Source organism: Myodes glareolus, chromosome 1, assembly GCF_982192425.1.
Source record: "Myodes glareolus chromosome 1, mMyoGla1.1, whole genome shotgun sequence".
Classification (NCBI taxonomy): Eukaryota; Metazoa; Chordata; class Mammalia; order Rodentia; family Cricetidae; genus Myodes; species Myodes glareolus.
In genome coordinates this window covers 5,317,534-5,332,969 of record NC_142026.1, presented here as the reverse complement: position 1 = coordinate 5,332,969, position 15,436 = coordinate 5,317,534, and the positions used below count along the sequence as shown (strand labels likewise).

General features: G+C 46.6%; 1 protein-coding gene and 1 long non-coding RNA gene across 7 annotated transcripts in view; one reads left to right on the top strand and one right to left on the bottom strand.

The window, feature by feature from the left end:
- Nucleotides 1-2,979, bottom strand: part of Nrp2 (neuropilin 2) — a 115,894-nt gene extending 112,915 nt beyond the window's left edge. For 3 of the 4 annotated variants that reach the window (XM_048459278.3, XM_087903655.1, XM_087903656.1), the window contains exon 1: nucleotides 2,091-2,979. In XM_048459278.3, the coding sequence (XP_048315235.3) occupies nucleotides 2,091-2,163 (73 nt within the window). In that variant the 5' untranslated portion in view covers nucleotides 2,164-2,979. The remainder of the gene's footprint in view (nucleotides 1-2,090) is intronic. The other variant, XM_048459279.3, reaches the window with a different exon arrangement.
- Nucleotides 2,980-5,225: 2,246 nt separating this feature from the next.
- LOC125416254 (uncharacterized) overlaps nucleotides 5,226-15,436 on the top strand; it is a 57,155-nt gene continuing 46,944 nt past the window's right edge. For 2 of the 3 annotated variants that reach the window (XR_015737304.1, XR_015737303.1), the window contains exon 1: nucleotides 5,226-5,404. This is a non-coding gene — a long non-coding RNA (uncharacterized LOC125416254). Of the gene's footprint in view, nucleotides 5,405-8,027; nucleotides 8,135-15,436 lie in introns of all 3 variants that reach the window. The other variant, XR_015737305.1, reaches the window with a different exon arrangement.

Here is a 15,436-nt window from a genome sequence, read left to right as displayed (position 1 = left end):
GGTGAGTCAGAGGTCTAGTTTGGCCTCGCCCTTGGCCACCCGGGCTAGGTCTCCGGGTACCAGTCAGTTGCTCGATTGATACCGTGACCGGTGATCGATCACCTTTTCGGGGAGCGGGATAATATCTACTCTGGGCGGATCCCATCCCGGGTCCGAGGCTGCCCGCGGTCTTTTAGTGGGAGACCTGCTTCGCACTCGTCTCTTTAGAGATTCTCTGGAAGTGACGCAGCGAGACCAGGGATTGGGATGGGAGGGGGCTCTGCAGAGAGCGCGGGAGGCAGGTGGCAGAGCAGGAGTGGGTCCGAACTGGTATTGTATATACACACACACACGTACACATGCTCCATGTTGCGCTCAGGGACAGATGTGCGAACATCTGGGATAGGAGATGGTCCCCGAGTCCTCACAACCCTTTCCGCTCCGCACATTACAGGGAACCCGAAGTTGTCTGTGTGGTGTGTGCCAGTGTGCTCCCCCTCACACACCCGGGCCTACCGGAGCCCGCTCCTGAATACATAATATACCTTGGGCATTCTCAAGGAGCGCGCGCATGTGTGTGTGTGTGTGTGTGCGCGCGCGCGCGCGTGCACACATACACATACATAGCAAACCACACACATACATAATTTACGCAGCATTCAGGTCCGTGGGAGGTAGTTTAATTTCAATTCAAGCTGGGAATTCAGAATTAAGGCAAGACCGAATGCGAGGCCCAGAAAATTTCTCCAGGACGGACCTGCACCCATCCCTTAGCTCATGCTTGCAGCTGCTTGTAGAACCAATCACCGCAGGGAAGAAGCTGCAAAGGCTTGGATTTGAGTCTCAAAGGCACCCCCCAAAACAAGCAAACCCAAAAGATAGCAAAAATAAAACCCATACATCTCCCACATAAGTGGCTGTAGGTGTGTGTTGGGGAAGAAACAAGAAGCCTGGCAGGGACTTAGCTATCTCCTCAGAACCAGCTAAGCACGGTGCGGGATGCCAGGGTGGCTGTGGGGAGTGAGTCCTGTCACTGCGGCTGGTGGTCACTTCCCAAGCGCCTCAAGGAAAAAACACTTCTCCAAGTGTCTTTGCCTTTCCTCCTTCCTCCTCTCATTTTCCTTGTAGATGGAATCCCATCCACAGTCACCTGTAGCCGACTGCTGAGAGTTTTGTCAGTCAGTTCCTGATACTGTCTCAGAGCAAAGAAAGACACCCCCCCCCCACCCCCGGAGCAATTTCAGGGAGGAAAAACCGCATTCCCTGAGACCAGAGACCTGTTTTCAGGGTGGTATCCCTTGTCACACTCCACAAAAGCCGGCCCTGGACTGTCCTAGGCCCCACTGTGCTTATATCTGCAGCCTGTGTCCACACACCCTTTTTGGCAGTGCTTGGGAACAAATTCCACTCAAAAGTTTCTAACCACTTCACTAGACGGAGAGACCTTCCCGGGGCATGCAGTTTCTTTTATCTTTTAGTAAATTTTTTAAAGAACATGATTTGCTTTTCCAGAAAACACATGGATTCCGGAGAGAGTGGGAACCACCAACTGTCCACAGGAAAGCCCCATCTCTAGCATTGCTTCTCCAGCTTCAGTCCTCTGATTCTGAGAGCTACCCACCCATCCTGAAAAGAATCCACACATCTGAAAACCAAAGCTAGACTCCTGCTTTCCCTCCAAGCCCTTCAGCTAGCATTGCTCAATGTAGCTAAGTGGAGGGAATGCAAATGATTTATATTTCACTGTCTAGGTTGAAGAAACTCAAGGGAGATGTGTTCTGCTTCAAGACAGGAAAAAAAAAATCCCCAAAACTGTAATGCAAAGGCTTTGTAGTATTTTTAAACCTTTGATTCAGTCCATATGTGACATCTGAACACCGCCAAATTCTGTTACAAAACACACACACACATACACTCACACACATACACACACACTCCTAGCAAGAGAGAAAAGTTGGGCTTCACAGCCCTGATGGTGTAAAGATCTCCCTTTAAATTATTGAGCATTGAGGGAGCCTCCTCCAGAGCAGTTTTGCGTGGCTCCTCTGCATTACCAGTCACCTTTAAAGAGGAACCACATAAAAATATAGAAAAAACTTTGAAGGGCTTACCTGGTTGACTTCTCACTCTGTGTCCTGAAAAGTACAGAGCTAAGAAAACCCAGGTAAGAGGGAGCATATCCATTTTTTGAAAGAGAGGCTTTCTCCGGGGCCAGGTTTGTGGAATCTCGTATAATTATGTCTTTGTGTTTTTCCTCTCTCTAATTTTCTTCCTTGTGGTGTCTTCTGCAAAGGTCTCTAATGATCAGCGTTTCCCTCCTTGGTCCTGGTGGCCAGTCTGTCTTCACCTTTAATTCTTGCTGGAATCCCCACCTCACTGGGTGATAGCTCCCGAAATCAGCAAAGAGGGAGCAAGCTGGGGGAAGCGGGGACCGGTTTCCTCTTCAAACCCAGAAGCCTGTATGTTCTCTCCAGTTCCTCAAAGTGTCATTTCCTTTATCCTACAACATCACGAGGGTTTCCCGAAAGCCAAGCGTAAAATAGTAATAATAATAAAAATGAAAGCGAAGACTTGCCCTGTGCATTACACGGCCCCTAGGCAGCTGTGTGATCTCAGTGGCGCAAACTGACACAGGTTCCCCCAGCACCCGGGACACACACGCGGGCAGACACCGACCGCTGGACAGGCGGAGTGGGAGGCAGCTAGCCTCCCGGCTCTTGTCCTCGCCCGGTTCCCTTAGCGGGAGCCACCCCAGGCAGCTACACCCGCTTGGCCAGTCTCTCGAGGGGAGTGCGAGGCAGGAAGCGGCCGCGGCCGGTGCTGCTGGTGCTGCTGCGGGTGCGGCGGCGGCAGGGATCGCCCGCGAGTGTGCGCGCGGCTCTCCGAGTTCGCTGGCGCCCGCCCTCACCTCCACCTCGCCCAGCGGCCGGCCGAGTGTCTGCTCTTCTGAGGATGTGCCGGGGGCGGGCTGCGGGCTGATGCCTCGCTCGCCTCCTCTGCTTCCCCTCCCGCTCCCCCCTCGCCTTTTCAGGCCGAGCAGCATGTGGATGTCAGAGCCGCGGCAGAGCGATCCGATTACGCGCCGGCTCAGGGCCCGCCCCTTCTGTGTTCCTGATTAAAGAGGCAGCGGCGGAGACGCGCGGCGCTGAGCCGAGGGCCGCGGCACCCAGCTCGGGCGGGGCGGTGGTGGTTCACAACCCCGCGGCCGCGCGATCAAAGTTAAGGTGCCTCGCACACCCTCGCACCTCTCCCACCCCGCACCTCCTTCCCGCCCCGCGCACCTCTGTGCAGGGCTGCGGGTGTATCACACCCCGAGGAAGGAGCGCCCTCCCTTCCGGACGCGCTACCTCTGCCGGGTGGGAAACTCCGCAGAGCCCAGGAAATGCTTGTTCCTCCTAAATTCCTAAACACTGATACCACACACGCAGAATTCAACACAATGCCACCTGCAATGGCGTTAAAGGAGGAGTTTGGGTGGCGGACTGTGTTTGGGGTATGGAACCAGTTCGCGGCTCAGCCTTGTGGTCCCAGAGGCAGCAGTGCGTGGCGGCGACACACACTGTCAGCCCCAGCTGAAGCAAACCCCAAACACTCCTGTGTTTACTACTCAGATCCTTTGTTGTGTCCCAAACAGACTCCTCTGCTACCTGGGTAAGGATTTACTTACCCCTGCGCCCTTAACTTGTATTTATCTTAAAATGAGGAACGATTTTATTCAATAAAAATTTTCTCCAGGCAATAAAATTGTTCCCCCAACACACCTCCAAGCTTCAGCACATAGTGCAGGTAGATGAAGGCCTCTGGAAATGCCACTGTAACTACTTCTGCTCATGTTTCCCCAAGGAAATGTGGTCACTGTGTTGACAGAAAGAAAATAGCATTATGGTAACTATTTTTAAGTGGAGGCATGAAAAGGGTCTAAAAGTGTGCTAACAGTCGGGGAAACACTTGCATCTATATTTCTAAGGGTGGTTTGGTGATCCCCAACTGTCACTCTCACCAGGCATTATTGCCTTACCATGATCAAGATTCAATAGAACACACCTGGCTAACATTGCCATCCCTTCCCTAGTAGCCTGCAGATAAAGAAATAGAAAGTCTGGGTGTCAAGGAACACACACATCTGACTATACCATTTTCTCGGTTTGCACTTGAGGATTCTTCTGGCTGGTTTCTTTCCTTATCAGGTCTTGCCATTAGCTTTGTTGATCACATTGAGGTAACTCTCACTTAACTGTTATTTACATGGAGATAAACCAAACAAAATCGAAACAGAAGCGATTCGCAGCCAGTTGAGTGACGCCATAGAGGGGATTTTACAGTGGGAGTCCACAGGCTGAGTGTCACAGGGGTAGTAATCTTAGATGCCTGAAGACAAAGACAGGTGTCAGAGGTCCCCTGAGTTCTGCCAGAGAGCAACACACACACACACACACACACACACACACACACCTTTTGATTCTCTTCGTTCTCCTTTTCCCTGTTTTGCTTGCTTTTCTAGGCTTACGAGAAAAATCCGTATCACTAAAAGCTTCAGATTTACTTTCCTGGTTTAAAGTCCAATTGTAAAGGGCGACTCCTAGTTCCAATTATTTGTTGAAAGGAGGGGGAAGCCTGGATTTTGGACCTCAAACATAGATCCCAGTTTGAACTTCTACCAAAAGTCTAATCTAAGGACAAATAAAGCTATTTGCACTCAGAGGGCCTGCAAGGAAAGAGTTACTTAGTGTCACCGCCGGCGCTGCTCTCCAGCCTTACCAAACCAGTACCTCCCACTGGAGGATTTCTGAGACACTACAGAGGGTTTAGGTAAGGGGCACGAACAAGACAGGGGAAGGAAAGAAAACCAACGTGTATTGGGAAACCGTCAGGACGACAGCCCTGGACTGCTGGTCTTGGGGCCTCAGGCTTGAGAACCCGCATCTGGTTACTCCCAGGGTTCTCCAGGCTTCTGGGAAAAGTCAGAGTAATTTTAAGTGCTCCGTTCCAGGATCATGTTTCCGTCATTAAGAAGCTTCGTTTTTTTTCAGAGGTGTCCTAAAGGGGGCGCTAACTTGCTTTCTGGGAGCCTCCGGGTCTCTTCAAGTAAGACCTCACTGCAGCCCTCAGGAATGAAGGCCTCATTTTCTGCAGATGGCCTCAGGGATAAAGCCTTGGTTCCCCGCCCTGGGGACTCCAAGTGGCCAGGTCTTTCCCAATCCTCTAGGGGGCAGCACTCAATAAATAATGCCCATGCCACTAAAGGCCTCTACACGTGGTGATGAGCTCCTGCCTTTTCAAAGGGCTTCGGCAGAGCAGGGAAAGTTCAAGAATCAGGCTGTTCTTCTCTGGCCCACTCTGAGCAACATCTCATTGGTCTCTGGACGCTTAGACCTGCTTTCGCGTAGGGTTCCAGAGCAGAACCCATGTGGCACGTGGAAAGGAGGTAAAAAACCTCTTTTTTCTAGTTTCTAGGCTGTAGCCGGCTGGGGCCTGTCTACATTGCTTTTATCTAGGGAGGAATCTCAGCTGCCAGGGGTATGGCTTTAGCCAGAGGTGGTTGAAGAACCAGGTTCCAGAGTTCTCTGTGTGTGTCCACATCCCCAATTCTCGATTATTAAAAGGCCTGGATAGTTTCGTGAACAGAAACACAGAACTGGCCCCAAACAGCTAATAGTGAAGCCGGGATTCCGGACCACGCCTCTCGCTCACCTGGGATGCTCACATGATTTTCCTTAATTTTGGAATAATAATAGAGACGCATACCATACATTCCTTAGGTGGAGAGGGTGGGTTGGGGGGGGACACAAAATTTCAAGATGATGCTAAAGAAAGCTGCCATGGGGCCGTCCCCTGCGGGACATTAGGGTATTCCCAGCCACGCAGTCCCAGACTGGGGGGCATCAGACTCACAGAAGGCAGGTGGTAAAAATTCAGGTCCTTGGGCATCAGCTTCCTACAGCTGGGATTCCCTTAGTCTGGAGGGATTTCTGGGCATCAGGAATTTTTTTTTTCCACACATATTTTAGGTGATTCTGTTTCCAAGACCCGTAGGCCAACTGAACAATAATTCTGATGTATGGCATTTACTGAACAGCCTTCAATATGTCCCCTAGTGAAGGATATTTGGAGAATTATTTCCTTCACACTCCCTCTGTGAACACTTTTCAGATGGGGTCTGATGTTTCGGATTTCTGGAGAGCCCCACCAAGAACATATCCACTAAAGTGCCCAGATGACAGGGGGTGTTTTGGCTTTCCTTGTGACTTTGAGAAGCAGTAGGTCTAGACTACTTGGAAACCACCTGAAAGTTGACCTGGGGTAGGGGAGGGCCCGTCAGTGGGGTCTGAGGAGCTGGATTCAGCCCTTGGTTGCTGCTAGCTGCCTCTCAGGTACGGTTTTCGGTTTGTGTTCATCAGATCGTATTAACTGTTCAGAGATGTGTGACTGCAGGGGGCATGAAACCAGACAGGCATGGAGTTCTGCCTCCTGGGAACGCAGCATCTAAAGGCTCCAGAAGTTTCATGCTTCCACAACAGACACCACCTGTCACATGGGGCTCCCTTATGGGAGCCCTTATATCGACACGCTCTCTCCCTGAAAGGGGGAGATAGGAGGCATAATTGCGTCTTAATCTGTAATTTACTGCTATGTCCCAGTTAATGTTTAGCTGCAGCTGTCCCAGAAGCAAACCTTTGGTTAAAATGTAATAGATGCTCATTTTGTATTCTCTCTCTTGTTTGACGTTGAACTCTGGGTTCTGATCAATAGGAGTTGTCCCCCCCCCCCCCCCCGCCCCATGCTCAACACACTTACTTGGAAAGCAATCATTTGTTTTTCTTAACATTCCTGAGCACCACCAAGTTGATTCTTTTTGATACCGTATTTGGTGAGTTCCTGGAATCCTTGCAGGCTCTCAGGAAGTACTGAAATCTTCTCTACTCCTAATTGTTGTGTTTCTGTACCTTGGGTCTTCTTCAGTCACAGACCTAAATCTGATAGGAGGGAACTTTGTAAATGAAAACAAGAACAAGAAAGCGACAACAAAATGTGTCCCAGTATCTTGGCAAGCTGAGTTTTTGAAGCCAGTCTGCTTCCTCCCCTCTTCATAGCTTCCTCAAAATGCAAGGTTCCCTCTGCTATGATAATTTATGTACATTTGGAGCTTTGGAACATCAAAAAGACCCAGCCCACCAACCCCTTCCTTTAAAGGAGAATTTTTCCAAAGCAACTTCCCACCATAATGGAGAACCTGTGCTGTGTAATGGTTCCCTCTGAGATCAAAACGTGCTGGCCAGAGAGTTCTTTAAACCAGAAGGGAACAACTCAAAGCAGCTTCCGGAAGCCCCTGAAACTGACCAGATTCGCTAGGACCCTTCCTGCCAGAATAAACAAAAGAACCCAGAGAGAGGCCTTCTCAGCCAGCCGGAAGCTGAGTTGCAGTGAAGACTGCAAAATTAGGCAGTGTTCCTGGAAGAGGTTCAGGCAGAGCCACTTGGAAAGGACTCCTCAATCTGTTGAACAGCCTGCAGGCTGTGCAGTGGGCTCCAGGTTCCCAGCTTTGTGAGCTGTCACATGCCGGAGTGAGCTTTGATGCTACAGCTGTCTTTGAGTCATTTCTAGTCCTGTAAGTAACCCCTCACCAATACTCCCAGAAGAAAACCTGCTACAACTCATTGGTTCACCAAACTGAACTTGGTTGGTATCCTTACTTTATATCCTTATATATTGTGGGGTCCCTGTCTGGGGTGAGTATACCTGTGTGTTGCCTCTTCCCAGGATAAGTTTTGTCACACACTGTTTGGTTCTTCTGTATATGAATTGTAGCTTGTATGACCAAGGACTAGGTCAATCATAGGTTGTATTTCATCCTCTAATCTACATTTGATTCGTGTTTACCACTACCGTGTGGACAGAGCAGCCTTTGATGGGGAGCTGGGCATTTGCCATGGGGAATCTCAGGATCTGTGGAAGTTCTGGCTGCCAAGGCAGGGTTTGAAAATGCAGGGAGGGGTCTGTTTAACCAGAGAAGGCACAGCTCATGTTATCTAATATGTGCCTTCGTTCAGCTTTCTTAGATGAGTTTTCCAGAACATTCATGGGAAATCAGGGTTATCCCAGCACTCTGCGACTTCCTCACTGGAACTCCAGTCCATGAAGACACTGTCGGAATCAGGTAGGGCAGCAGAATCCTGGGGTACGGGAAGATCTTGTACCTGGGTGTCCTCGTGAATCATCGGATGTTAATCACCTAGTGAATGGGGGATTGGTTTAAATGACTTTTACCTAGTTTGAGATTTGGTCTAAGGATCTTTCCTAATCCTATTCTCACTTGTGAACTTAAAACAACTCCATAAATTAATATTTGTCCCTAATACTGAAATATATGAACGGGGGCATTATGCAAGCATTACAAAGTTGAATGTGCTTGCAATTTCACAGTGTGTACGTGATTGGAGATACTAGGGTTACAATCTCAAATACATATATGCATACTTACATATATACATATACACATATATTTCATACACACTCACATATACATACACACACACACACATATATTTCAGGAACCTTGTTCGGAGTTGAGCGTTCTCATTCTCTTACTAAACCCGCCGGCTAGTTTTCTCTGGGAGTCTGACTCCTGCCTCCCTGAGAGCACTTTGCCTTTCTTTCGTTGGCGTGCAGGCACACCCTATCGATCCCCCACAGAACTGTAAAGGAGTTTGCTGTTGTTGTTTAGTATTGCTGTTTTCAAATTTGTAACCCGTGACTTCCGGTGCCTTAATTAGGCATCTACACATTCCATTATGGTGGCAAGAGCTGCTAATTTGAGCATGAAAGTCGTGATGGAAAAGCAGGAGCCAGGGAGCTGACCTTCTGCTACTGAGGCTACTCCAGGGTGGGTTATTTCACACCACCGTAGTCGTTAGTTCTCACTCTCCTCCTTCATATCTACTCCTACACAGTTTACTGACCTGCCAATCACTCCTTAGTATTGGGTGAGCGCACTGACCGGGAAGGGGCTTGGAACAGGCTGGCTTTCTGCAAGAATCAGGAAAGCTTATACAGAGGCAACCTCTTTTTCAGTTACCTATTCTATACTATGATTCTATTTTGTTTCTAAATTGACAAAAAATGAATACATTTTTCATACACATTCTTAAATTCAAATAGCATGAAAAGATAATTAATAAAAATGTCACACCCACACACCCACACATTTTGCCCATTGCTGTAAGTTGCTGGAACCATTCCACAGTTATCAAGAGTGGAAAGTAAAGGCATTGCCGATGTTTTCCCCCAGCTTCCCCCCTCCAGCGCTTTCCCTCTCCTCCGCACACAGCAGTAATGGGCTTGAAAACCATTAGGGGGCAGCTGTGACCAAAAAAGAAAACCTCAAGGAAAGGGAAGGAATGCTAAGAACAGAAATCAGCTACAGAGGAAAGGAAAAAAGGAGAGAATTAACGGAAGTATCACAAAACCAAAGGAAACAGGAGGAAGTGTGTGCATGTGAGTGTGTGTGTGTTGTGTGTACATATGTGTGGTGTGTGCATGATGGGTGTGTGCGGTGTGTGTGTGTGTGGTGTGTGTGCGGTGGGTATATGTGTGTGTGTGGTGGTAAAACAAATCTGTGCAACCTGAATCAGTTTACTGTTAGCAGAAAGCAGGGCCTCATCTCTTTCTGAATCTGACGGCATTTGCTAAACCTTACATTCTTAGAACTTCTAAGCATCTTCTGTCCTTTTGGGTTTGTGATGTGGAGGGGTCAGGGTGGGAAGGAGCATCACCCTCCCTTACTTTTCTAGAATGCTTTCAGTCCTCAGCAAGGCAGTGGAATTAGCCTGAATATAAAGGTGTAATTCTGTTTCTCAGTGCAGCCGAGCTCAGACACCAGGAACGGTTTCTTTTGAAGCTGTTGCCATAATCAAAGTGCTTTCAGGTGCACTTGGGGCAAACCTCCCTGACTTTGCCAGGTTAACTTTATTAACGCTCCTAGCTTGTGCTTTAATGTTTCAAAGCCCCCTACCCCCACCTCCGGGTACATTAAGCAGAAACAAACCCTCATGGGGGTTCTGTTCCCTGATGTTTTGCATTGTGGAATGGAATGCAGGGGCAACAGTTATTCTGGGGTGACAGTAATCTGAGATCTGCTTCTAGAGCCCAGTGAATTAACTTTAGTTAATGCTTTTGTGTCTTTAATCCAAATGTTCCAACCCCAACTTTAAAAGAGACAACTTTAGGAAACTCCTGTCTAGAGTACCCAGATAAAGCCAGCAATGCTTGGGCTGCCTCTGCCTATGGTTTGCTACACATGATTCAGAAAGGTCATGGCTCCCACGCTCTGCTGAACTTCCCACCTAGGGCTGCTCTTTAAAACCAGGACAAACGCCCCCTCTAGGCACAGTCTTGGTTCTCAATCACCTCAACAAGGTGGGACTCAGCTTTTGGGAACTGGTCATTTTACAGAATTCCAAGCTTCCCCTGGAACTCGGGATGAGAAATTCTCTCCAACCTTTCTGTAGATCCCCTTATTTGGTGTCACGTACATTCTTGAGAGTTTAATTCCTAAGAAATTTTCTAATTCATATTTGGCCAAACAACAATAACAAAAAACCCTCTTAAGCGAGGTCCCCACTTAATTACGAGTTGACTTAATTTTTGTGTCTCTCTGTTCGACTCTGGCGAGGATGCTGGTTGCAAACATGGAACATATTTGACCTCCCATTCATTTCATCAGAATGCAGAAGTCAGTGCCATTTTGTCTGCAGCAAACTGGAAGTGTGTTTCCCTTTGGCTGTGGCTAATGGAAATGGAGTATCTTGGTGGAAATAATGTGGCCTCTGCCACATGGAGCCCCAGCCCCCAGAAAATAGGGCCAGTGATATTTAGGGGAAAGGAGTATTTTCTAGACACCCCCGCCTAGTCATGTTATGGTTAGGTTAACACCATGAAAACATAGATCATGGGGCCCCCAGAACCCAATCGCCTTGTGTCTGCTTCTGGCTTCATGGTAACTTGGGTCAAATCCTTGTTTAGAATTCTGTCTCCTCACTCTAAAAGGCAAGTCCTCATTCTTCAGCAATGGCTCCCCACACCCCTTAACTGAATCTACACTCAGTGGAAGCAGGGTCCAGTTTAGAGCTTAAAACATTAAAAACATACATTTATTGAGCATGTGTTATATGCCAAACTCTGCAGGGGTAGAGAAACATCTGGGAGTAGCTTAGAGACAATGTTGTCTGGGACACTATTTCCTAGCAGAGGGACGATAAGAATCTGGGCAGAAAGCTGGATTAGCACAGCTGGAGACAGTGAATTCTAAGAAGAAAATAACGCAAGAGAATGTGCCAGAGACTGGTAAACCATCAGGCAGGAAGCCTGCTTGGGCCTTTCTGCTCACCAAGGCTGTAAAACAAGTAAGGAACCTCTATCTTTACAATTAGGATTTCTGATGTAATCCTGTTTGTCAAGGTTTAAACTGAGACCCATCAGTAGATTATAAGGTCAGTTTAGAGGAACACAATTCACGTTTAAAAACCACAGTTAATCAGGAGAAGGGTATTGATTTTTGAGCTCATTTCCACACATACACATATGTAGAAACTCACATGTGTATTTTATATACACATAAACACCCATGCGGTTATGTAGAAAATGTGCCCCTCCTCATGGGTTGTCATGGTTTATAGGGCCTTTGTGATAGTAAGCTTTTTTTCTGATTCTATTAATTTTTATAGTAAGAGTCAAATATAGTATCATTTTTGTTTGATTTTACTATCATTAAATAAATAGTATTGCCCACCAGAGAATCCAACTGTTGAACTGGGTTTCAGGCACTATGACTGACAACTCTTGATAAATGTTTCTAAAATTAATGAGAATTAGATTTACATACTAGACTTTTTAATAAATCCAGCAACCTAACGTGAATCATTAAAAACCTTTCGAGTTGACATAACAAAGTAATTTATTTTATTTTTTCCAAATGCCAGCCACATGAAGCAAACTCAAAATTACAGTAGCCTACCACTCATGATACTAGAAACTATCTTTTCTTGGAGTTTTCAGAAACTGTATTAATATTAGGAGAGGGGACTTCAAATGTTTTCCCCAAATAGACCAAACTACCTTCTTATAACTATAACCCCCCAAACCCTTTGGACTGTCTCAAAAATGAAAAGAATTACTAGGGTTTTTTTTTCTTTCTTCTGCTTCTTGTCTTTGGGGACCCAAATTCTGCCTTCTGGAAAATTCTTCTGATCTCCTGAATTGTGATTTCTTAAGTCATCGTTCTCAGAGCAGTTGTAATCTTTTTCTCACCCCCAACCCCTGTTCTAGCTCTTTCATCTTAGAACCATTGTCCTAAATTACACATTTGATTAGAAATAGATGACCCAGACCTTCCGCCTCTCCTCTTGGGAGCCCTTGTTGACTGCACTGAAGGGAGAACTGGACCGTGCAGGTCCTATTGAAGAACCAGTGATACATTATCCTCAAGAAAGACAAGAGGCAATGGACCCCGCTGAGAGCCCAACCAACATCTCTGTGAGTTAATTTTCAAGTCCATTTCCTTAATTGCCTGAAAATCCATGACCAGGCAAATTGTCTCAGAGTTAGGATTGCTGCACCCAATAACCACGCTTTCCTGCCTTTTCCGAAGCAGGGCAGAGATACCCATGCCGTGAGGAGGCATCAGCCAGCCAGCTGCACAACTTCTCACCCAGTTCACGCCAATGACTGAGGGTCTGTTTCCATTACAGCCCACCTTGTTTCTCAAATAAACATGCTCATACTCAGGGTTTAATAAGGGAGATCACATTCACGTAAATCAAAATATATTTGAATTGGAAGCCTATAATTTAAAGTGAATATGGAGTCTACAGTTGACTTGCCTTCTGAGTTTAGATTGACATAAAATGAAATAAAATATATTTTCTCAGAATTGGTTCTAAAGCCACTGTTTAGATCAAACTTGCAGAGCTGTGAAAGATTCTTGCATTGTTCTATGGTATTGTTTATATTGCTATTGTTACTGCTATTTCTGTTAACAAGGCAAATTTGCTCAGGTCAGGGAAATTCAATACAGTCTTATTTTATTTTATTTTATTTTATTTTATTTTAGTACGTTACCCACAGAAAGGCATGCGAAATGAAAACTCGTCCCGGGTCCTTCCCTAAGTCAATCCAGCTTTTGGAGATTGTGTTCTTCATCTCAGAATCTTGTGTAGAACCTAGTTATCAGTCACGTTCTGGTGAAGTGCGCTAAAGCCTGAGTGTTTGCAGGGAGGTGGGAGAGCTAGAGCTGAGGTCCTCACTCACTCCCGAGCACGCCACTCAGACACTGAACAATGACAGCTTGCAGGCAAGCGAACGGGAAGCGGCGCTTGGGCTTCTTTGCAAAGCATGACCGTGTTTGCTAGAGTGAAGTGTGGAAGTCTTAGGATGACCTTAAAAGGCAGTTGTGGCGGGTTTGTTTAAAGGTTTGTGCAGTCAGTGGAATGAGTGTCAAGTCTGGAATCCTAACTAAAGGCTCCAGACAAGACCCTTTACCTTGCATTAATTGCAAAGTAAACAGATCTCCCCTGTTCTGGAGTAGTTTAGACAATCTGTCTGCCACAGGTACAGGGTCGTCAGCTTATTTACCACATGAGGAGCTGCTGGCTGAGCAGGAAATTAAACTCTAAACGTCTGACACAAGTTCTGTGCTCTCACCACAGGACCATGTCCCGATTCCAGCTCTGCCTCCCCCCACATTTTTCTGCATGTCTATTTACATACACACCAATAAAAGAACTTGGTAATAGATTTGAAAATAAATCTTTTAACATAACCACAAATTATCATCAACTGAACAAGTTGGGATCTGTCGCCAGAATGTTGATTCAAAAAAGAAAGAAAGAAGGAAAAAGAGACACAGCACCATAATACAAACATGTCACCTGACGATAAGCCCCCATATGTTCCACAGATAGCGTGTGTATATCATAAACATCTCTAGACACAGCAGCGAACAAGTGTCAGTCTGGCCATGGCGTGTGGATCAGCAAGGTTAGCCTCTTGAGTTGTAGCATGTCTATTGGGAGATCTCATCCAAAAGCAAACAGATAGGATGTGCTTGGTCCTGGAGAGAACCACTGATTGTTATCTCTGCCAGTTGCTGTAGGACCTAAGTGAAGTAAACTCATAATAGTGGGGAAAGTTGCTATTGTTTACCATGTAGCATTCAGAATTAGGATATCTCAGGTATTTCCTTGTGGATTGCAATTTCCTCAGTTTTTAATTTTTTAATTTTATTTTTTCTGTGCTTATCTATAAAGGGGTTTGGCAATTAGAAAGATTATCATTCATTCACCAGCAACCTGTTTTAGTTTAGACTTGAAATGTCCTCCAAAGGGTCATATGCTAAGGGCTTGGTGAGCAGCCTGCTACTGGCAGGTGGGGTCTAGAGGAGATATGTGGAACCACCAGGGAAGTGCCTGTGGAGATGTGGAACCCTGGCAATTCTCCTATTTCTCTTTGTTTTCTGAATGTTCACTCTGCACTTTGCTCCTACCATGAGAACCACTGTCTCCACAGGCCCGAAGTGATGAGGCTAAATTGGGGCTAAATCTTGGGCTGCTGAAGCATAGCACACCCTCCTTTGGATGAACTTGCTCAGGTATTTTGTCACAGTCATGGGAAGGCAAGCAGCACACTTTGCGTAACTCTTTGGGTTTCTGTTTCTATAAAATGGGGAGCATGGATTGGTCTTCTTGGATGACTGCTGTTTTCACTTCACAGTTCTCCAGATGTTCTCCAGGAGTCTGAGATCTCTGGACCTCTGGATCAATAGGCTTCTCTCAGGGCATGTTTTTTCATTGTTCAAAGTGCTTGGCTTTGTTCATCTTTTGGAAGAAAGAGCCTGGCAATTTGTAGGTGAGCATCTTTTATCCCAAAGATGCAGAATTAGGCACAAGGATAGACATGCAAGCATCATGAGAGTCAAAAGGTAACAACATTTTTGGGTGGAAACCAAGACAACTGCATACCTGAGCTTATGTAGGTTCTTGAGCTGGGCCAATGGCAACATTCCTTATGACTATAGTACTCTGTGAGTCATCTGGTCTGGGGGCTTTTAAGAGAGGGTGGGTTGAGAGGAGTCCAGACTGGAGGAAGGCAGTTAGTACACAGGAGCAAGTCCTGGAACATGTAAGTTTTTATTGTGGTTGACCTATGGGGTGTCTAGGGGTGCCATTGTATGACAACCACTCCAGGCTAATCCTCTGAAATACATGGCCTCATGGGACTTGGGGCTGGGGTACACAGGGAGCTGAAATAATCAGCCAGTGCTAAGGAAGGGTGCAATACTGGGACCGGTATCTAAGAGTGTTCTCTGAACTAGGCTTCTCCTGGAAGAAGGATGGCCCTAAGAATTATACAGATGTAGTGGTACTTTAGGGATTGAGGGGAAAATGTGGAGGAGAAATAGGGAAGG